Source organism: Saccostrea cucullata, unplaced genomic scaffold, assembly GCF_032062105.1.
Source record: "Saccostrea cucullata isolate Sc308-1 unplaced genomic scaffold, CSIRO_AGI_Scuc_v1 ctg1365, whole genome shotgun sequence".
Lineage (NCBI taxonomy): Eukaryota > Metazoa > Mollusca > Bivalvia > Ostreida > Ostreidae > Saccostrea > Saccostrea cuccullata.
The window spans coordinates 79,860-103,753 of NW_026921114.1; the positions used below are offsets into that span (position 1 = coordinate 79,860).

Consider the following 23,894-nt stretch of genomic DNA (forward strand, 5'->3'; position numbering starts at 1 on the left):
AAACTAGATCTACAAACATTTTCTTGTACGAGTTATCTATTTTTTGTTTTACGAAACTAATTTGAAAGCCCGCTCTGCATGCATGAGATACACTTCCGGAAATCTAAAGCAATGCATTTTCCAACTTGACAAAAATATTTTTTTAGAAATGCATTTATCCTAATTAGTTTTGCCAAAGTACCATGTCTGAAACCAATTATCATGGTGGGTTACTACCGAAACACGCAATTTACCATTCTTCAGGGTAGGTTAATCAAAGCATGGATTGTTTTTTTTTTTGTGTTTATCATTTTAGACACGTTGTCAATATTGTAAATACCCAAATAGTAAATAGTGTTATATACAAGTAAATGATATATATTTTGACGTAGAAATGCACTTGACCCAAGAATACATAATCAAAGAGTGTTGTAGTGTAACCTTAAGGTTAGCTGGTACCTCTAGAGCAAGTTTCTTTTCATACAAATTTGGGTGAATAATTAGCCCACAGGTACTTCATTCTTACTAAGATTCGTCAAGATAAAAAAAATTAAGGACTTATTTCTCTTTCGAATTTCAGACCAGTGCTAGTCTACACAAAGTGATTTAGGAAATCTTACTCCAAACTTCAACTTTTTGTTACTAGGGATGTGCAATTTTATCGGTATACCGGTATATCGTGATTTTTCGTTGCGTGATACGTATCGTGATACGGAGACCTAAATACTGGTATTTAGGTACATATTATAAAGTCCAGAAATTATTCATTTATTTGTTCAATCTTTTAAATTACAATTATAGAAAGTCTAAAAAATGTTATAAAAGGTTAAAAGAACGGCATCTTACTATCCAAACATGATTAATTTTATGTACATAAAAATTTCAAAAACATGAAATTTTGTTTTTCTAGCATATTTTTAAGAAAAATAATGACAATTCATTAAAATCCTTGTTAAAATTACTTGAAAAAGTATCATGATATTATCGTGATATTTCGGGAAAAAATCGTGATATATCGCCATACGAAATTTTTGGCAATACCCATCCCTATTTGTTACAATCAAAATAGGTTGTCGAATGAAAGCCCAGCCTGCTTCAAGTTTTCACTTTGGACATCCTTTTTACTCTGTATCATTATCATTATGAAACTTTCGTTTCTTTCCTTTAAGAGATATAAATCTAACCAAAATGTTAGTTTAAAAAATGATTACATTATACACATTCAAAATATTATATTGACTTTGTACTATGGATTCTTTTCTATATGAAATTATAGTTTAAATACACATCCAAAATATTAAATTGATTCACATGTCTAAACAGAATAAATCAAATGCATTCTTTCTCGGCTTTAAAATACTTTTTTCCCCTCCATATTTATCTTTTGCAATTTATGTTATTCAGTATTTTAAAAATTATCAGAGTGACTTCATAAAATGACTTTAATAAATATTTAGTTGTAAATTTCAGAGATAATTATTTTCATATCAGACATGAAACCGAATTTCATTAAATTTATGTTTTATATGTATTAAATAAATGTCTTAAGAGCAGGTTTTGGCATATTATATTACATGAAAGTAAAATAATTTGACACTTGCTTTTGAAATAAACAAATTTCTATTGTTATTCATATGCATATCAGTTTTCAACGACATTGTTTATATCGAGCTGCAATTTTTTTCTCATTTGCACAGAATGTGTATTTTAATTTTTATACATATCCAAAGGACAATGTTAACTTATAATTTTTTGAAAAACACTACTCAAGTTTGCCTGTTAAATCAACAGGAACCTGAGTGTCATCGATTGATATTATAATCACTTTACTCACGTAACATTCCACGTTTCGATACGCCAACGCTTTCATTGAACACTTCATTGTGTGTTTTTGTCATTTGAAGTTTCTATTCGGACAGTATCTATTGTACTTCCGACTTCAAACTATGGTGAATTTTTGCGCAAATTTTAATAGAGTTTGAAAGATTATATGTCTCTTATTGTACTGTGTATTTTTCGTTAGTAGTGTTTTGAAAGAATTCTTGTATTGGTAGTGAGATTAATAAATATATATATATGTTGCCTCTGTATTATGGTCTGCAGGGCGATACATCTACCCCATCCCTAAACACTAAAATCAATTATTATTTGTGCACCATGAAACTACACAATCTCTCTCTTCACCATTTACATTCGTAGTTTAGAATCTGATTGCGAAAAAGCATGTGTGCTTATGTTTACATTCCAAATCCATGCGATTTAAATGTCTCCACTCATTTGCAGATAATTCATTCGAAAGTGGTCCTCTTCACATGTTCTTTTCAATGACATTGTCTTTGATGATAGAAATATGTATGACAAAAATTTCAAGGCATAAATATCAAAAGCATATGCTTGCACAATATCCATAGATTAATTTAGTGATATATATTGTAATGTAAAGATTAAAACAGGTAGCCGAAAAGGTTCCAAATGACATACTTAAGTGCACTCATTCTTTCAGAGATAATTATTTTCATATCAAACATGAAACCGGTTCACTGTTGTGATTACATGTTAAGTATATGTTTAAAAATCTTTTTGGGCTGATTTGTGAACATTGAAAATTTTGTCAGTTAAATTGAAATAAACAAATTATGCTAATTTTCTATCAATGGTATCAAACTATTCTCATTATTTTTTCTCTTATAGTCTTTCATTTTATTTATTGTGACTTATAAATGTTTTACAGACTGTTTCCTGTTAAATCAAAAGAACCGTTTAATAGATGGTAAAGCACCCGCTATTTCCCCTGTACATGTCAGAGTGTTTTTTGCTGTTTATGCCTGGCTTAGAGTTATGGCAATTAATTCAATAATTGATTAACAAGAAAAAAAAAGTATGTGTTTTAAAAATATATATATATTCATGCTAAATAAATAAGAAGAAAACACTAAATATCAAGTTAAATATGCTGAAAGATTGAAAATTGTAGAAACAATAGCAATACATAGTTTCTCACTTGGGGCTGATTTGTAAACATTGTGTTGTTGATATTTTGGTAACATATGCTTATATAATATTGAATTTCTACACTAGAGTTTTTCTTTTTTATGCTTAACGAATCTCAAACATTACTCAGTACACTTAAAATTATTGTAACTTTAAATTCTTTTCATAAAAGAATTCATAGTGTTCAATCAGTGCTGGACACAAGAATTATTATGCTTTGTTACAAAATGTGTTAATTATATAGAATTCACATGGCTGTGTTTTCCTTCCATCACACTCGGAAACCTTTTGCTTCTGATTCATGTTTTATCATGCAGTACAGTTATCAAGAGTCACAAAAATATTTTTACATAAACAATTTTTTTAATCAATTTTCCCTCTTTCATCAATATGATACAATTGTTTAAGCTGCATGAAAATAATTACCGGTATAAACTGTTCGGTGATGTTTATATTTGATAGTCTATGCAATTTGTGAGTTATTTTACATTCTGTTGTCACTGAAAATCATGGCATTGACATAAATGAGTCCTATTTCAGTTTGTCAGTGTACCTTCTGCTGTTGGTAGCGGCCAAGTTCCTGCGAGCGGTCGGTCTATTTATCTCGTATGACTTATTGAAGCTCATCCCTGTGGTACAATTCCTATTTCTCATCAAGTTCTGGTAGGTGCAATGATTTAAAACTATGCTTCAAAACAAGCATATATATTAAAATGTTGATGTGGTATTATTTTTTGATTTGAAATATTGCAGGAGTTCCCTCCCCCTTCTTGTGCTCCAGAAACCATTTTCTTCAGGCAAAAGATTGAGTAATCACCAGGTACTGACATTTTAAAATTTAGTGTTTGATTCATATTCAAGTATTGATAGGTGCAGTACTTCCACATTTATTATTTTTTAAGGTGAATTGCTACATGTTCTACAATTCCCAAGCATTTCCCTGTAATAATAAACATTTATCCCAACTGTATAACTAAAGGATTCCATAGGATCTATTATTATTATGTAGATGTATTTTTTTTAAAAAGAGAAAATGCTATATTTATCATATTTGTATTTTATATTATATTGTTTTCTTATTTGTAGAGTTTGCTATATTTCTTAATTCTCAACATTTTTTGAAAGAAGTAAAAATGTTATTTTATTTTGAATGCAATAATTTTAAATTTTATTATTATTGTTTATGTTTTATGTTTGCAGCTATTCCGTGTATTCCGTCATGCTGTCATAGGTGCATTCATAAGTCTACTATGGCTCTTTGGCCTTACACTCTGTGGCCCTTTAAGGTAAAAGATTGTTATATTAATTAAATAAGTTTATTAGATTTAATAGATTCATACACAAAGTTATGCCCATACACAAGAGTCTTTTTCTTTTGTTTTTGAAATGCTTCTTTTAGAAATTGAATTTATGCTGTACTTTAAATTGAACATAACAAATTTTGAAAATGAAATACATGTAGTTTAAGGTCAGAGGAGACATTCCTCAAAATAAGTTTTTTACCGGGTATATCTTCGTAATGTATGAAAAATATTTAAAATTTTAATAACATTCTGATTTCTAAACCAGTCTCTAAACGTTTTTAAAAAATCCAAACACTTTAACATTTGAAATTGGAAAAATGTTTTTCTTCCCCAAAGGACTATATAAGAAAAACTACCCCTGGTATCTTACAGAAATGCCTGGTAAGATACCTCATTTTTTTGTGAGTAAACATGTTTAAGTAACAATACTTCAATGACAAACTCCTAGAAAAATTTATCTATTATTAAGGAACATCTCGTCTGTCCTTAAATGTAAAAGATGAAGATAACGAACAGTAATTAAACAGACAAATGGTATTTAATTTCATAAATCTATTGAACAAAGTGAATGGTAAATGGGGTAAAAAACACAGGTACCTGAAACCCCAGAGGTGTGATCAGGTGCCTAATAGGAGTAACCATCCCCCTGTTGACCGGTCACATCCTGCCGTTGAAACACAAGTTTTTAGCTCACCTCAACGAAGTTGGGGGGAGCTTATGTGATACCGTCGGCGTCAGCGTCCCGGGTTAAGGTTAAGTTTTTTGGAGCAGTTTTCTTTTTAAGTACTTCTATGTCCTATATTGATTAGATATGCATGGAAGATGTTTCTAATGTGTTTCATTGTACCAGTCAAAGTTTCAGATGCTGCAATTTCAGCAAAGGAATGACCAGGTTAATGTTTTTGGTGCAGGTTAACATTTTTGGTGCAGTTTTTGGTGTAGGTCCCATTTCCGAGTAACTATAAGCCCTATGTTGACCAAACTTACACGGATGGTACATCTTAGGATGCATACTACCAAACTTGCTTCGGATGCTGAATCTGACCTACATTTTCCAGTTGAGTGAACAGGTTAAAGTTTTTGGTGCAGGTTTCATTTCGAAGATACTATGAGCCCTATACTGACCAAACTTGCATGGATGGTACATCTTAGGATGCGTTCTACTAGACTTGCTTCGGATGCTGAATCTGACCTACATTTTCCGGTTGAGTGAACAGGTTAAAGTTTTTGATGCAGGTTTCATTTCCAAGATTCTATGAGACATATAATGACCAAACTTGCATGGATGGTACATCTTAGGATGCATACTACCAGTCTTGCTTCGGATGCTGAATCTGACCTACATTTTCCGGTTGAGTGAACTGGTTAAAATTTTTGGTGCAGGTTTCATTTCCAAGTTACTATGAGACATATAATGACCAAACTTGCATGGATGGTACATCTTAGGGTGCATATTACAAGACTTGCTTCGGATGCTGAATCTGACCTACATTTTCCGGTTGAGTGAACAGGTTAAAATTTTTGGTGCAGGTTTCATTTCCAAGGTACTATGAACCCTATAATAACTAAACTTGCCTGGATGGTACATCTTCGGATGCATACTACCAGACTTGCTTCGGATGCTGAATCTGACCTACATTTTCTGGATGAGTAAACAGGTTAAAGTTTATGGTGCAGGATTCATTTCCAAGTAACTTTGAGCCCTATAATGACCAAACTTGCATGGATGGTATATCTAAGGGTGCATTCTACTAGGCTGGCTTCAGAAGCTGAATCTGACTTACATTTTCCGGATTAGTGAAAATGTTAGTTTTTATACAGGTTTCATTTCCAAGTAACTTTGAGCTCTATGTTGAACAAACTTGCATGGATGATACATCTTAGGATGCACACTAATGGACTTGCTTCAGATGCTGAATTCGACATACATTTTCCAGATAATAGACCTCGTAAAAGTTATGGGTGCAGGTCTATCACCAAGAAACTATAAGGCTTATATAAACCAAAGTTGCACAAATGATGCATCAAGGGATGAAAACTCTCAATCTTGGCTTCAGATGCTGGATTTTAATTACATTTTCCTGATGAAGAACTAGTTTTAATTTTTTGTATAGGTCTATTCCAAAGTATCAAAATTGCATAAATTTTGCATTTTTGGATGTACACTTTTTGTTGGTTAATTGTGTGACTTAATTTGCCTTACTTAAAGACAACATTTGTTGAGGTGAGCTCTGTAATCTCTGATTACCTATGTTTCTTCATACAATTCCATTGGGATCTTTTTTTGTAGGACCATCCTTTTGTTTGAACACAGTGATCTTGTGATAATAGCTGGAGCTAGTGCCCTTTTCTCAAGTAATGGAGGGGGACCAGCTAAGGTAAGCTGACTGTTATAATATGCAGCATTTACTGGGAAAAAAATATATAATTTGCTCTCTGTTTTCATTACTTTGTGCCTTTCTTTTGTAGACTCGAGGTGCCATATTTTTCCTTTTCGCAGTCATCACTTTACTTCTGTTTGACCATGATGAAAAATTAGACCATCTCGGTGATCATGAGCGTATCCTTTGTAATGAATACATAGCAAGTAAAGTTTAGTCAAATAAAAAAAACATCAGTGATGTACAGTATCTGATCAAATTTAACTACAGTAAGCTCTATGTCAATTTGAAAGTTTTAAAAAATATAAATCAAATGTACTTGTAGATTTAATGAGGAGAATTCGATTTTATGAATAATTCACATGTCAGCTACTTTGTTAAGAAATTGAAGAGTTCTGCCTTTATTTGCCTTAACAATTTACAGCTAAGGACAAACACCACACAATATTTTCTCACCTATTTTACCATACGGTCAATTTCATTGGCTGGTCAGACCACAAAGTAAGTGTTGCCTATTAATTAATTCTTATAGAAATTTAAACTACTTTTATGTTTATGATAGTCTTCTTGGTCTCATTTTTTGTCATGTTAGAGATCAGTTGCTTGAAGAATAATGTATACAGGGAAATATTTGCACACATTTTATTTTGCAAAGTATTCAAAATGGGGCAAATTCTAAAGAAACAGCGTTATCTTTATTTGAACACAGCATAGAGAAAACAAAATCATGTACAAGCATTAAAAGGATGTAAAATTTTTAAAACTTAAAAGGATGTAAAATTTTTAAAACATACACAAGTACAATTTGTATGTAATCCACCAAAGATTAAATGCTAATCCAGTAATAACTTCGTTGTGTTTTATACAGGGAGGTGTGGTCCTGCTGGCTTTGACCTTGTGTATGCAGGTGGGGTATAACAATGCCTCCCGTAAACTGTCAGTAGATGTGGGAGGGGCCAAAAAATTACACGCCCTCTCTACCCTGGGCCAGGCAACAATCCTCTGTCCCTGGGCAGCATTTATCTATTTCACCAGAGAGGTAGGTACCATATTTAAAACTTGACTGGTATTTAGGGCTGTGCAATATTACCGGTATATCAGTATATTGCGGTATTATCCACCACGATAATATATCGCGATATGAAAACCAGATACCGTTATTTCATGATATTTATAAAAATATATGAAAAACCTCCTTCATTGTAGAAACTGCTGAAATAATACCTGTAACTTCCCCAGGCCTTTCCAATCTAGTTAAATGAATACTTCGTCAGCTTTTTGAGAGAGATAGAGAGAAAAGGGAGAGAGAGAGAGGAAGCTTATTCACTGTCACAATTTTAATTATCTTACTTAAAAAAATTAATAATTGACGGAGACCGTTGGTGCCACGTAGGAAAAATATTTTATCTGGCGGCAGCTACATAATATCTGGCGGCTGCTATATAATATCTGGCGGCCGCTACATAATATTTGGCGGCCGCCATATAATTTATCTGGCGTCCGCCAGATAACACCTGGCTTCCTGATGTGCGCGCATGTTTTAACATGAGATTCCAGTAAGTAAATAAAATGAAATGAAACGAAATACAACATGTAATATGCATCACATCAATGATGACCTCATATTTTACTTATAAACAAACATATCTCAATAGATTACTTTTTCAAGAATTGTTATTAAAAAAACAACAACAGCTGTTGTTTTCTACCTTTTAAAAGAAACCGTTATAAATGAGTATGAATGCCTTGGACTTTTACATATACAACATATACAAGCAGAATCATGAAGTATTCTGTTTCTTGTGTTCAGTTCTTAATTCAAAGTTTTCGGATTAGTGATGTTTTTATGGTTTTGAAATCAAACGTTTTATTTGTTTGGAAAATATTCTTTTTAAACCTGTTGTAACAAGAAAGAATTTATTGTTAGAAATGTCAAATGAATGATGCATGCAATCGCTGATCATAGTGATAGGGGAATTCAAACTTATTAAGGTCACTTAATTGGCCTCGACTCCCCTTCGGCAACTACCCTCAGATCCTCGTGATTAGATGTGCCGATCTCAGCTTTCAGCGATTTTCAACACTCACCTTTTGCAAAATAATTTATGTGGCGGCTGCCAGATATTAAGTGGCAGCTGCCATATAAATTATGTGGCGGCCGCCAGATAAATTATGTGGCATCAGCCAGATATTAAGTGGCGGCCGCCAGATATATAAGTGGTGGCCGCCAGATAAAATATTTTTCCTACGTGGAACCAACGGGCTTCCGTAATAATTAATAAAAAAATTTTTGAATAAAATTATTAAGAAAGAAAGTATATAAAACATTTCTACAGGGTGTATACCATGTTTACCATTTGTTTACTGTGGTTCTCAAAATCTCACATGGAATCTACACGGTCAATGTCACAATGATGAAAGTTCAAGATACATATTATAAGTAAATGGTCATCCAAGTTTTCACTTGATACAGTGTTGCTTTTATTAATTTTTTAATAAGTTTCATGCCATTTTAAACACCCTCATGCTATACCAGGAGCATGTATATTAAAACAGTAGAAATAGGCCAGTGCAGTTCCTGATCGTATGTTATAATGTGAAATTAGGTCGGGTTAGACTAAAACACCAAAACGCCCAAAAATAGAACACAATTTCTTTCTGGCGTTAATTTTATTCAGTGACCACAAAAATTTTCATATTGTAGGTATTGTTTTAATCATTAAGTTACACAATGTGTTATTTAATAACCCCCCCCCCACCCCCCCGAAAAAAAACCCATAAAAATGTAAAAATGTAACAAGATTATATACTCTGTATAAACTTTTTCTTTCAATTTCAAAATGCTTCAAGAGAGTTCATTTTGTTTTATTACTTTGCCTAGTATTTGATTTAAAGTAAAGTGTTATTATGTGTGCAATTAATGTTTTATCCCCTCACCCCCTTTAAAACTTATATATAAATTCAAATATTCTTTGAACTTGACAGCATTTTAAACTTTCTGCACAAATTTATTAATGATAATTAATCTACAATATATCCCAATATATTGCAATATTCAACATAAAATATTGCAATATATCGCAATATGGTTTTCACTTGCAATACCCAACTCTACTGGTATTACAGAATATTTCAAAACCTCAGAATATTTAATGTAAGTAGAGGTCAAGTAAATTGCATACAGTGCATCAACAAATGGCATGATTTGTTTAAGACAAGAAACTGAAAAGTTGAGGACAATTGATTATTTATCAGACTACAGCTATATATTATAGTAATTCTCTCTCTCTAATTCGAGATTTATTGAATGTAAATTGAAATACAGTTGTAGATTATGTTGAAGAAAATTCTAATTAATAATCAAACAGCTGCTGTATATTACAGGGAATTATATTTTTTTTAAAAAATCTGTTTTTTTTTTCAGTCAGAAGTGGAGTCCTGGTTGTATTTAGTCTTCCCCTTGGGTTTAGTGGTGCTGTTTGTGTTTCTGTTAGACTTTTACATTGAGGCGGTGGCCTCTAATCACCTCCAGGGGCCCCGCACAGCCGTGTATGGCACTTACGCTATATTTATCAGTGCTCTTTTGCTCGGGGTAACTTGGAATCATCCGATGGTGTCATGGATCACCACGGTAACCAAAGAGATTATCACAGAAGATCATGTTCTGTCAGGAGGGGTCGTGTTTAGCCTTATGACCTTTATTTTGGGTAATGTATTAATCAGCTACCGGTAATTCTTATAATTAGGTCACCTGAGTAAACTCAGGTGACCTATTGCTATCTGTTTTCGTCCGTCGTCCTTCGTCGTGCGTCGTTCGTCGTGCGTTAACATTTGAACATTTGCAACTTCTTCTCTGCAACCACAGAACCAATTTCAACCAAATTTGGTACAAAGCATCTATGGGTGAAGGGGAACAAAAATTGTGAATTTCATGATCCCTGCCCCCCTGGGGCCTGAGGGGTGGGGCCAAAACCACTAAAATTAGTGCAATCTTTAAAAATCTTCTTCTTTACTCCTGGACATCAAGCAGTCAAACTGTTTGCATGATTGTAATCAGCAATGAGTCCTCTACCAAAATTGTGAAATTCATGGCCCTGGGGTCAGGGGTTCTAGTGCTAGGGCGGGGCTAAATAAGTAGGTAGTGAAAATGCATTATTTCTTTGAAAATCTTCTTCTCTGCTCCTGGGTATTAAATAAACCAACTAAGTACATAGTTATGATGAGCAAGAGTGCCTCTACCAAAATTGTGAATTTTATGGCCCCAGGGTCAGGGGTTCTGGTGTTAGGGCGGGGCTCTATTGATTATATAGTGAAAATACATTAATTCTTTGAAAACCTTGTTCTCTGCTCCTGGGTATTAAATAAACTAACTAAGTACATAGTTATGATAAGCAAGAGTGCCTCTACCAAAATTGTGAATTTTATGGCCCCAGGGTCAGGGGTTCTTGTTTTAGGGTGGGGCTCTAATGATTATACAGTGAAATGTATGAATTCTTTGAAGATCTTATCCTTTGCTCTTGGTTAATATGCTAATGATCTAATTACATATCTAAGGCCAGGATTTATTTTATTTTCAGTTTTACAAACCCTCCGCTCAAGGTTTTGAAATTTTAGAAAAAAATAAAAAAAATTTTCTTTCCGATGTCAAATTTGAGTCGGGATCGAGATTTCAAATTTACGAACTCGCACTTCCGGTTTTTAGACCTGAAACGGCGGGTAAATAAAGCTAGATCCAAGAATTTAGCATGGTTTAGTGTAAAATTCATCGATAAGAGTGCCATTCAAAACGTTTCACCCGTTCAAAGGACAAATAAAATGCTGACGACTTTGTTGCACAATGACATGCTGGTGAGATAATTATGTATTCGTTTCAAAAGTAACTGTAAATTATTTTCCTCCCCCGGGTTTTAAACTGCCCGTGGTAGCTATTGCATATTGCCAGGGACACTGTTTAGGTCTCTGTTATAGCTTACAGTCTAAGCATCATTCTTCAGAAAATTGTTGCTTATGCATCAGATGTAATGAATAAAACTATGGGAGAAGTGAAGTCCATTTGAGGAAGAAATAAACAATAACCTGAAGTGAAGAAATAAAAAAAAAATTCAACTATTAAAAGGCAAGAATATACAAATATATGTAGTATCATTTGTATCAGCCAGAAAAATTATTTTACACTTAATTGAAAAAATGTTGACCCTACTCCCCTTTTATGATAGGAATTATAATTTTAGGCATCAAGTAAATTTTAGAACAATGTCTACACATTCACCTAACACATATTAAGAAAATGAAGATGTATTGAAAGACTTTTAAAGAATTGATTTTTTAAAATATATTTTGATCAACATCACAAAATTTATATAACTGGCCCAAACTGGCAGATGATGAAATAAGCAATTAAATGTTCTACTTTCCTATTTGTAAGCATTATGTGTCCAGTGGTAAAGAGCCTATTAGGATAGCATAAAAAAAGAATGTACAAATGTTAATAATTGATTTATCAAAAAAATTTATTTCCTTTTCCTTCGGGACTTTTTTATTCTCATGTTCATAACTCAAACCTAAACATAAAAAAAAATGCTGGCCTTATAATGAAGAAAGGGTCCTCTTTCAAAATAGATAATTTCAGGGCTGCTGGGTCAGGGGTACCAAGGGGATACTTTGACTAAAAATAAATTAATGCTTTGAAATCTGCCCTTTGATAAGCAATGGTGCCTCTTTCAAAATTCGTGAATTTCATGGCTTTTGGCTTAAAACACGAACCAAATACAATCGCTGGAAAGTTGTTACATGATACTCAGGTGACCTATAAGGCCCGTGGGCCTCTTGTTAATTATTGCTCTTAGGAGCAAGAAGCAAATTTGATTGAAATTGAAAGAATCATTAATCTTGATATAAATATTATTTTTTTACATTTATGAATAATGCATCTTTTGTGGGTGTGTTAGTTTCTTAATTGCTTTTAGTGTTTATTCTAATCACAAAAAATGTGAAACAAAAATATTTTTTATTAATAACTCATCTTTTGTGAGTGTGTTAGTCTCCTACTTGCTTTTAGGTGTAGGTTCATGATGATTTTTGAATGTAAAAAGGTTCATGATGATTTTTGAATGTAAAAAATGTTAAACAATATCTTCTTACTTTTCATTCAACAGCCACGAATATGTTAGGATGGCCAAGTCGAGGTTCTAAAACCGGAAGTTTCATTGGCTACTCTACGACAGGCCAGCCCCTCTACAGCTTTAGCAGTGATGCCATTGCTCGCACGTCACACTCCATCGCTACGGTGATGAAAAACGGCCTGAAACAAATTCTTGAGGAGTCGGATTCCAGAAAAATATTTTATTTCTTATGTATTAATCTTGTAAGCTCTCATTTTATTTGATATTTTAAAAGGGGGGATGAGAGGGGTGTGTTTCCTATTCCAAACTGAGCAAAAAAAGGGTAGGTAGGTAAGTATTCTAAAGGGACATGAACACAGTTTCAATGGATTTTTAAAAACCAATTTTAATGTTTACAATTCCTAACTAAGGCAATACTATTGATTAGCAAAAATTTGAACATTGTTTGTTGATTTACAGGCCAGGCTAGGGTTAGCATTTGGGTTAGGGTTAGAGCTAGGGCTAGGGTTAGTGTTAGTGTTAGAGATAGCATTAGGGTTAGTGTTAAGGCTAGGGTTAGTGTTAAAGCTAGGGCTAGCATTAGCATGAGGGTAAGTGTTAGGGCTAGGGTTAGCATAAGGGTTAGGGTTAGAGATAGGGTTAGTGTTAGGGCTAGAGCTAGGGTTAGCATGAGGGTTAGAGATAATGTTAGGGTTAGCATTAGGGTTAGTTTTATAGCTTGGGTAAGTGTTACAGCTAGGGTAAGTGTTACGGCTAGGGTTAGTGTTACAGCTAGTGATAGGGCTAGGGTAAGGGTTAGAGCTAGGGTAAGTGTTACGGCTAGGCTAAGTGTTACAGCCAGTGTTAGAGCTTGGGTTAGTGTTACAGCTATAGGGTTAGTGTTACAACTACGGTTAAAGCTAAGGTTAGTGTTATGGCTAGGGTTAGAGCTATGGTAAGTGTTACGGCTAGGCTAAGTGTTACAGCCAGGGTTAGAGCTTGGGTTAGTGTTATGGCTAGGGTTAGTGTTACAACTACGGTTAAAGCTAAGGTTAGTGTTATGGCTAGGGTTAGAGCTAGGGTAAGTGTTACGGCTAGGCTAAGTGTTACAGCCAGGGTTAGAGCTTGGGTTAGTGTTACGGCTAGGGTTAGTGTTACAACTACGGTTAAAGCTAAGGTTAGTGTTATGGCTAGGGTTAGAGCTAGGGTAAGTGTTACGGCTAGGGTTAGAGCTAGTGTAAGTGTTATAGCTAGGGTAAGTGTTACGGCTAGGGTAAGAGCTAGGGTTAGTGTTACAGCTAGGGTTAGAGCTAGGGTAAGTGTTACAGCTAGGGTTAGACATAGGGTAAGTGTTACAGCTAGGGTAAGTTTTAGGGTTAGGGTTATGGCTAGGGTTAGTGTTAAGGCTAGGGTAAGTGTTACGGCTAGGGTTAGGGTTAAAGCTAGGTTAAGTGTGACGGCTAGGGTTAGAGCTAGGGTAAGTGTTACAGCTAGGGTTAGAGCTAGGGTAAGTGTTACAGCTAGGGTAAGTGTTATGGCTAGGGTTAGCGCTAGAGTAAGTGTTAAAGCTAGGGTAAGTGTTACGGCTAGGGTTAGTTTTATGGCTAGGGTAAGTGTCACTGCTAGGCTTAGTGTGTTCCAACTAGGGTTAAAGATAGGTTAAGTTTTACCACTAGGGGGAGTGTTATGGCTTGGCTTAGAGCTGGGGTAAGTGTTACTGCTAGGGTTAGAGCAAGGGTAAGTGTTATGGCTAGGGTTAGAGCTAGGGTAAGTGTTTTGGCTAGGGTTATAGCTAGGCTTAGTGTTATGGCTAGGGTTAGAGCTAAGGTTAGTGTTACGGCTAGGGTTTGAGTTAGGGTAAGTGTTACAGCTAGGGTTAGTGTTACGGCTAGGGTTAGAGTTAGGGTAAGTGTTACAGCTAGGGTTAGAGCTAGGGTTAGTGTTAGGGCTAGGGTAAGTGTTACAGCTAGGGTTAGTGATAAAGCTAGGGTTACAGCCAGGGTAAGTGTTACGGTTAGGGTTAGACCTAGGGCAAGTGTTACAGCTAGGGTAAGTTTTAGGGTGAGGGTTATGGCTAGGGTTAGAGCAAGGGTAAGTGTTACGGCTAGGGTTAGTGTTAGGGCTAGGGTTAGTGTTACAGCTAGAGTTAGAGCTAGGATAAGTGTTACGGCTAGGGTTAGTGTTTTGGTTAGGGTTAGCGTTTCGTATAGGGTTAGAGCTAGGGTAAGTGTTAAGGCTAGGGTTAGAGCTAGGGTAAGTGTTACGACTAGGGTTAGAGCTAGGGTTAGTGTTTCTGCTAGGGTTAGAGCTAGGGTTAGTGTTATGGCTTGGGTTAGAGCTAGGGTAAGTGTTATGGCTAGGGTTAGTGTTACGGCTAGGGTTAGAGCTAGGGTTAGTGTTTCTGCTAGGGTTAGAGCTAGGGTTAGTGTTATGGCTTGGGTTAGAGCTAGGATAAGTGTTTCGGCTAGGGTTAGTGTTACGGCTAGGGTTAGAGCTAGGGTTAGTGTTATGGCTAGGGTTAGAGCTAGGGTAAGTGTTACAGCTAGGGTTGGTGTTTCGGCTAGGGTTAGAGCTAGGGTTAGTGTTTCGGCTAGGGTTATAGCTAGGCTTAGTGTTATGGCTAGGGTAAGTGTTACAACCAGGGTTAGTGTTTCGGCTAGGGTTATAGCTAGGCTTAGTGTTACAGCTAGGGTTAGAGCTAAGGTTAGTGTTATGGCTAGGGTTAGTGTTACTGCTAGGGTTAGGTTAGCATAAGGTTGGGGTTAGTGTTAGAGCTAGGGTTAGGGTTAGCATTAGGGTTAGGGTTAACATTAGTGTTAGGGTTAGGCTGCGTGGTTTAGTTAACACAGGTTTGAAGACCTAAATCTGTCTTGTATCTCAACAACTGAAATTTAAATTTTAGATGATCATTAGGTAAATATTTGTAAATGTTTGGAAATGGAAAAATAAATTTTAAAAATTTTAGCTGACTCTGTGTCCATATCCCTTTAACATTTAACTATGGAAGAAAACATGCAGCCATTTTTAACATGGAAATCGTTGTCAAAACATTTATGCACTTTCTCATACACAGAAGTGATTGAAATTTAGATTTCAAAACCGGATTTGTTAATCTTCAGAAAGATTATGATTATATTGATGGATGAAATTTTTAGGGTCATCTTATTTTAGGATCGGACAGGGAACAGGAAACACATAATTTATTTATATAGGCCTTGTACATAATTGATAGGTTCAAGTACCATGTGCATGTTATTTTATATGTACTTTTTAAAAAGTACAATTACTGGTAGATATAGATATGCAGTCTTGAAATATCTTTGTTAAAAAACAATCACATAATCAGCTTTTATGATCCTCTCCTAAATATTTATAACTCCTTTTAATGCCCTGTTCACACGGAGAGTTTAATTCGAATTAAACGTAAAGTTACTGCGAATTAGCTTCGCTCAGCGTTCACACGGAGAATTTAATGCGAATTAGTTTAATTCAAATTAATTTACTGCGCATTAAATTACTTCGCATTAGCTCTGTGTGAACGCTAAGCGAAGGTAATTCGAATTAAATTTTGACGCATGTGTAAGGCCACAATTAAGTCACAGTTGGTGGTTATATATAGGTATTTGTGCTATATTTGGTTAAAAAATTGAGGGAGAGTATGTTAATCACTAAAATCAATGAATACCTGTAGCCACTACATCAAAGGATGACTCTGCATACATGACGTGATTTACAAATGACGTCATAATAGACTTACTGACGCCTGACTGTAGAAGAAAAATTTTAATTCGCATTAGTTTACTTCGCATTAGCTGTCGTGTGAACGCAATTTAATTCGCATTAATTTGATTCGCATTAGTTTACTTCACATTAATTTACTGCGAATTAAACTCGTCGTGTGAACAGGGCATAAGAATTTTAAATCTTCCCGTAAATTTGTTATGCCACAAAGCAAAAGTTTGAAAAACTGAATGTCACAACGTAACAATCCAACCACCTGTTGTTAAATGTACATTATTTGCTATTTTCCAGATCTTCACGTTTGTGGAGCTGGTATATGGAGTATGGACTAACAGTCTGGGTCTGATTTCTGACGGATTTCACATGCTGTTTGACTGCTCCGCTCTAGTGATGGGGCTGTACGCAGCGGTCATGAGCCGATGGAAACCCACACGTATATTTTCATATGGGTGAGGGAATCTTGTGCTTAACCAGCTTTAAATTTCATTTTTCACCTTTTATGGATTGGTTACTGTAGATTCCTAATTATTGGCGAGGAATTAATTTCCGCGTAATTTCGCAAGAAGCATCCCTCGCGAAAAAGTATTACTCGCTTTTATTATGATGGTGCTGAAATCTATGTAAATTCTGTTGATCAATCGTCAATTCGCAAATTATAATTCTTGCGATTTGACGTTAAAGAGCCAGTTTGCGAAAAAAAGCACTTGCGAAAAATAAGGAATCTACAGTATGTTATAAACCGTTATAGCCTTAAGTTATGAAAATAAATTTATTTAAGGTACAGAGCTTACAAACTAGACAGAATTAGCAACAAATTTTTAATATACTTTTGTAATTATACATGTAAATATACTTTCCTAGACACAGAATATTTGTTCAATTTCCTTACAATTTTAAATTTTCTGAGAGCCGTAATTTAAAATAAATACCAACTTTATTCCATTTGATTGGTTAATGCGTCTTGTTTATTTTTAGCTATGATCGTGTTGAGGTTCTATCTGGATTTATTAACGGCCTGTTTTATTTTTAGCTATGATCGTGTAGAGGTTCTATCTGGATTTATTAATGGCCTGTTCTTTTTAGCTCACCTCAACGAAGTTGGGGGAGCTTATGTAATACCCTCGGCTTGCTTCGGATGCTGAATCTGACCTACATTTTTCGGTTGAGTGAACAGGTTAAAGTTTTTAGCTCACCTGAGCCGAAGGCTCAAGTGAGCTTTTCTGATCAAAATTTGTCCGTTGTCTGTCGTCGTTGTCGTGGTCGTTGTTGTTGTCGTTGTCGGTGTCGTCGTAAACTTTTCACATTTTCATCTTCTTCTCAAGAACCACTGGGCCAATTTCAACCAAACTTGGCACAAAGTATCCTTGGGTGAAGGGTAATCAACTTTGTTCAAATGAAGGGCCACGCCCCCTTCCAAGGGGAGATAATTATGAATTTGTGAAAAATTTATGGCATTTTTAAAAAATCTTCTTCTCCAGAACCGCTGGGCCAGGAAAGATGAAACTCATGTGGAAGCATCCTCAGGTAGTGTAGATTCAAATTTGTTCAAATCATGACCCCTGGGGCAAGGGTGGGGCCAAAATGGCCGACCCAAGTTCTACATAGGAATATATAGGAAAAATCTTTAAAAATCTTTTTCTCCAGAACCACTGGGCCAGGAAAGATGAAACTCATGTGGAATCATCCTCAGGTAGTGTAGATTCAAGTTTGTTCAAATCATGACCCCCGGGGCTAGGGTGGGGCCAAAATGGCCGACCCAAGTTTTACATAGGAATATATAGGAAAAATCTTTAAAAATCTTCTTCTCAAGAACCACTGGGCCAGGAGAGATGGAACTCATGTGGAATCATCCTCAGGTAGTGTAGATTCAAGTTTGTTCAAATCATGACCCCTGGGGCAAGGGTGGGGCCAAAATGGCCGACCCAAGTTCTACATAGGAATATGTAGGAAAAATCTTTAAAAATCTTCTTCTCAAGAACCACTGGGCCTGGAGAGATGAAACTCATGTGGAATCATCCTCAGGTAGTGTAGATTCAAGTTTGTTCAAATCATGACCCCTGGGGCTAGGGTGGGGCCAAAATGGCCGACCCAAGTTTTACATAGGGATATGTAGGGAAACCTTTTAAAATCTTCTTTTCAAGTACTTCAAAGCTATGATTTGTGATATTTATATGGAATCATCCTCAGGTAGTGTAGATTCTAGTTTGTTCAAATGATGAATGCCTGGAGGGGGGTGGTGGAGTAAATTCAAGCCTGATGTGCTCAGGTGAGCGCTGTGGCCCCTGGGCCTCTTGTTTGTGCAGGTTTCATTTCCAAGTAACTATAAGCCCTATGTTGACCAAACTTGCATGGATGATACATCTAAGGATGCATACTACCGGGCTTGCTTCGGATACTGAATCTGACCTATATTTTCCGGTTGAGTGAACAGGTTAAAGTTTTTGATGCAGGTTTCATTTCCAAGTAACTATAAGCTCTATATTGACCAAACTTGCATGGATGATACATCTAAGGATGCATACTACTGGGCTTGCTTCGAATGCTGAATCTGACCTACATTTTCCGGTTGAGTGAACAGGTAAAAGTTTTTGGTGCAGGTTTCATTTCCAAGTAACTATAAGCTCTATATTGACCAAACTTGCATGGATGATACATCTAAGGATGCACACTACAGGGCTTGCTTCGGATGCTGAATCTGACCTACATTTTCAGGTTGAGTGAACAGGTAAAAGTTTTTGTTGCAGGTTTCATTTCCAAGTAACTATAAGTCCTATGTCGACCAAACTTGCATGGATGATACATCTAAGGATGCATACTACCAGGCTTGCTTCGGATGCTGAATCTGACCTATTTTTTTGGATGAGTGAAAATATTAGTTTTTGATGCATGTTTCATTTCCAATTAACTATGAGCCCTATAATGAGCAAACTTGCATGGATGATACATCTTAGGATGCACACTAATGGACTTGCTTCGGATGCTGAATTCGACATACATTTTTCAGATAATAGACGAGGTAAAAGTTATGGGTGCAGGTCTATTACCAAAAAACTATAAGGCTTATATAACATTGTATAAACCAAACTTGCACAAATGTTGCATCAAGAGATGAAAACTCTCAAATTTGCTTCAGATGCTGGATTTTGATTACATTTTCATGAAGAAGAACTAGTTTAAATTTTTTATGTAGGTCTATTTCAAAGTATCAGATCAAAATTGCTTAAATATTTTCATTTTTGGAATGTACACTTTTTGTTGGTTAATTGTGTGACTTTGCCTTACTTAAAGACAATATTCGTTGAGGTGAGCTCTGTAATCTCTGATTACCTATGTTTTTAGCTATGATCGTGTTGAGGTTCTATCTGGATTTATTAACGGCCTGTTCTATTTTTAGCTATGATCGTGTGGAGGTTCTATCTGGATTTATTAATGGCCTGTTCCTGGTTGTGATTGGGGTCTTTGTTTTCACTGAGGCCCTCGGGAGGTTGATGGAGCCCCCAGAGGTCTCCACTGAAAGACTTCTGGTCAGTTTGCTTATTTTTATTGATACAGTGAAACATGTCTAACCCAGATGTTGTGTATCTCGAAATCTTGTTTTATATTATGCAAATTTCAAGTCTCTTCTAATATTTCATTTGTTTTAAAATTTTAAAATGTCCTAAATGTTGTCTAATCTGCTCATTTTCTTTGGAACCTGTGGTGGCCAGAATATACCAAATTGACCATATATGCATTCTAGGGCTACTGATTGATTTTAAGATACAATAAATGATGTGGCCTTTAAATTCAGTTTATGTTTTATATTACCCTATTATGAAAGGAAAATTTGAAACATCCTGAAATTTTCTGTTGTTAATTTCAGACTGTGTCAGTTTTAGGCTTACTAGTCAATTTATTTGGAATCGTTGCATTTCGAAGTTCACATTCACATAGCCATGGAGGTCATGGTCACAGCCATGGAGGTCATGGTCATAGCCATGGGGGTCATGGTCATAGTCATGGAGATCATCACCATGGAGGTGAAGGTCATCTAGACAGGAATGCAAACATGGAAGGTACAGGATTTCATTATTAAAGAAAAAGCCATTCAGAAAGCAAGTCTGGAATTTTTAGTTTAAATTTTTATCTGTCGATTAATTTAATTGATTCAGAAGCTTTTACGTAATTGAATCTTAAATCAGTGCTCTCTCGCTCTTTCTGAAACCCCTATACATTAAAATAAGGCCTTTGAAGGGAAGAAAATAAAAATTAATTTGTGCTGGCTACTAACCAAACCACTTATATTAAGAAATTGACATTATGTATATTGCATTTCAGGTGTCTTTCTTCATGTTTTGGCTGACACCCTGGGCAGTGTGGGAGTCATCATATCCTCGCTACTGATAGAAAACTTTGGCTGGAACATTGCGGACCCCATCTGCTCGCTATTTATAGCCACGATGATCCTCCTCAGTGTCCTCCCCCTCCTGAGGGAGACCTCCCTGATCCTCCTCCTCTGTACCCCCTCAGACCTAGAGACAGAGATGGCAGACATTATGCAGAAGGTCGGTCATTAATACTGTTATTTCAGGGGCTTTATTAGTAAGAAGATAATTGGGTGTTGGTTAACGAAGTGAGTTTGATTTTTTGGCATTTTGAGTTCTTTTGAAGTGGTTTAAGAGAGTTGTTTTTCTACAGGTAATGTCTATAGATGGAGTACTGGCATATCGCCATCCCCACATCTGGAACCACACCTCCTCAAAGATGTTTGGAACACTGCATGTACAGGTGTCGCCAGGTGTCAGTGAACAAAAGATTGTAGCTCAGGTAAGTTTACAGGTGTCAGTGAACAAAAGATTGTAGCTCAGGTAAGTTTACAGGTGTCAGTAAACAAAAGATTGTAGCTCAGGTAACTTTACACTTGTCACCAGGTGTTAGTAAACAAAAGATTATAGGTTCACAAGAGGCTCATCATCTCAGGTGTCAGTGAATATTTCACAGGTGTCAGTGAACAAAAGTCCTTTACAGGTGTCTCAAAAAATTGTAGCTCAGGTACAAGTGAACAAAAGATCGTAGCTCAGGTAATAAGGTGTCAGTTGATTGGGTAAATTAATCAGTAAACAAAAAATTGTAACGGGTAGTTTACCCAGTGTAGATTGCAGAAAATAACAGTCAGTCACAAATAAAAGTTTCGTGTCAGTACATTACTTGTCAGTTAACAAGGCATTATAGCTCAGTCTAGTACAGGTGAATTCAGAAATTACCTAGCAGGTTATGGAGAATGTAGCTCAGCAAAGTACTGTAAACCAACTTTTAGTTTACAGGTGCAAAGAATTTATTTCACGATTTAGCATGGATAAACAAAAGATTATAGGTTTGCAAGAGCCTGTCATTACAAATATTTTGCACCTCAAACCGGTCCTTAATGCCTGTGCCTATTAACAAGAAATCCAAAAAGGCTTCATTGGGAAAACTTATAGTCATGAACTAGTTTAATCCCCGTAAATGGCAAAATAGAGTCGTCGCATATAAAAGTTGGTTTACAGTACTTGTCAGTAAACAAGACATTATAGCTCAGGTAAGTACACGTGAATTCAGAAATTATATAGCAGCTTATGGAGAATTATAGCTCAGCAAAGTAAATATGAACAGAGGTTTATAGTTCATGTATACATGTGAACAGGTTTCTTTAGAATTAACCTTGTAGTGAACCTGTACATAAGTACGAACTAAGAACAGATTCAGTGTGTTGTGTTCATGTAAATCTTTACAAAAAAACTAACCTATACATACCTGTATCTTGTAGGTAAGCAGTATATTTAAGGAACACAGTGTAACAAACCTTGTCATCCAGGTGGAGAAGGAATCTTATTTTTATCACCTGTCAGGACTCGGGGCCAGCTTTAATCCAATGAGAGACTTCGGAACAACACAAGAACAATTCACGTTAGAGACTATCAAAGCAATATGAAAGCCATTGAACAGTTCATCCTTGTGTGAGAGCAGGGTGTTGTTACGTGCAATCATATTACATTGAAACCATTCTCAGCTTTTTTTTCTATTTTGGGCATGTGATATATTTTTGTTTGTATGTATTTTATTAAATTTTCTTTTGTGCCATACTTGTGTCAGTTTAATTTAATTCAGTACATCAGTTTTAATTCAGTATATTATGAAGTCAGGTTTTCATATTGTCTTTACTTTACACAACAGTTTTCAGATGTATATATGAACCAAATACATTATGTATCCTTAAGGCCAATATGAAATTTAGACATTTGTCAAATTAAACATTCTTATAATGTATAGTGAACACGCTAATGAAATGATGCTTATGTATGATTTTCAGGTCATTCCATGTGGCTTTCAAAAGATATATTTTAATCTTATGTTAATGAATATTAAGGTATATATAACAAGTCAAAATCGTCTGTCCAAGACACTTTGTATAAGCATGTTTTACTGTACCACAAACTTGTATATAGGGGTTGGTCCCTATAGTAGTGTTTTGGTTCATGTATCCATAACATTGTAGTGAAGACAGTACTAAGAGTGGTCTTTAACAATGTTAACCTTAATGTCCAATACTTAATGAAATCCTGAAAGATGTTTGTGAAGAAATCAAAGGCAGTCATTGTTGAGCACAATGTTGAAGATATGATAAAAAAGTGTCATTTGACCTTTCAGTTAAAATTTTTTGGACAAAGTAAGTTCCACTTCTCCCTACTGCATTCTGCATTGTCGCTCTTGCTGCAAACTTCCCAATCTTAACTTGCATTACCACATACGGATATCTATTGTAGATAGCTTTTACAACTCGGAAGAGTATGACTGTTTTGAGGGCAATAATTGTATAGACTGAATGCCATTTAAATCTTTAAAAAATATCTGCATGGAAGAGTCCGATTTGTAAAATATTTACTGCAGTCGGGTATGACATTATTCCTCATGCTTGTATTACATGTATTATATTGTACAAGTACAATCAGGCTCTTTGGACAACAAATCCGAAAGTAATAAAACTTTTGTAATATTTTTTTAAAATTTCCAATGAAACACTCATATAAAGGATAATTTCGAGAGAGTACATGATTAACTCTTTCTCTGTATCAGTGTTTAATGATAAGAAAAGATAAAATGGGTCATTTATGATACTTATTCTTCAACAGAGCATCAATTTGGAGATTTACAATGTCCTATAATTTATAAATACCCTTTGAGCAAATACAGGATGTGGGTTTTCATACGCAATCTTAAAATGTTTGCATGACACTTGGTCTTTTATGCGCGGATCTAGAAGAGAAGGGATTGGATCCTCCCTGCTCAAATCCCGGAATTTACGAAGTTAATATGTACATAATCAAGTAACTAAATAATGACCTTTGACCTACACTGTGACCCCGCCCCCAAACACGACG

The 23,894-nt window shown here is 35.4% G+C and overlaps 1 protein-coding gene across 2 annotated transcripts; it reads left to right on the forward strand.

The window, feature by feature from the left end:
• The first annotated feature begins 75 nt into the window (after window positions 1-75).
• LOC134259202 (proton-coupled zinc antiporter SLC30A5-like) lies at window positions 76-22,818 on the forward strand. 2 transcript variants are annotated; one of them, XM_062741801.1, is made up of 17 exons: window positions 76-244; window positions 2,711-2,749; window positions 3,511-3,633; window positions 3,724-3,790; window positions 4,171-4,256; window positions 6,565-6,652; window positions 6,744-6,834; window positions 7,080-7,156; window positions 7,524-7,694; window positions 10,080-10,362; window positions 12,811-13,019; window positions 16,789-16,946; window positions 19,892-20,021; window positions 20,360-20,552; window positions 20,815-21,041; window positions 21,175-21,303; window positions 22,283-22,818. In XM_062741801.1, the coding sequence occupies exons 1-17, from the start codon at window positions 183-185 to the stop codon at window positions 22,445-22,447; spliced, it is 2,298 nt and encodes a 765-aa protein (XP_062597785.1). In that variant the 5' UTR covers window positions 76-182; the 3' UTR covers window positions 22,448-22,818. The 2 variants fall into 2 exon arrangements, with proteins under 2 accessions (XP_062597785.1, XP_062597786.1); XM_062741802.1 differs by lacking the exon at window positions 2,711-2,749.
• Window positions 22,819-23,894: the final 1,076 nt, after the last annotated feature.

What these genes read in the sequence shown, in the direction of transcription:
- LOC134259202 (XM_062741801.1), top strand. Translation starts at nt 183, where the DNA reads ATGTCTGAAACCAATTATCATGGTGGGTTACTACCGAAACACGCAATT. An exon ending in ACACTCTGTGGCCCTTTAAG is followed by an intron (nt 4,257 to 6,564) that starts GTAAAAGATTGT and finishes CTTTTTTTGTAG; the next exon opens with GACCATCCTTTTGTTTGAAC. An exon ending in ATTTCTTATGTATTAATCTT is followed by an intron (nt 13,020 to 16,788) that starts GTAAGCTCTCAT and finishes GCTATTTTCCAG; the next exon opens with ATCTTCACGTTTGTGGAGCT.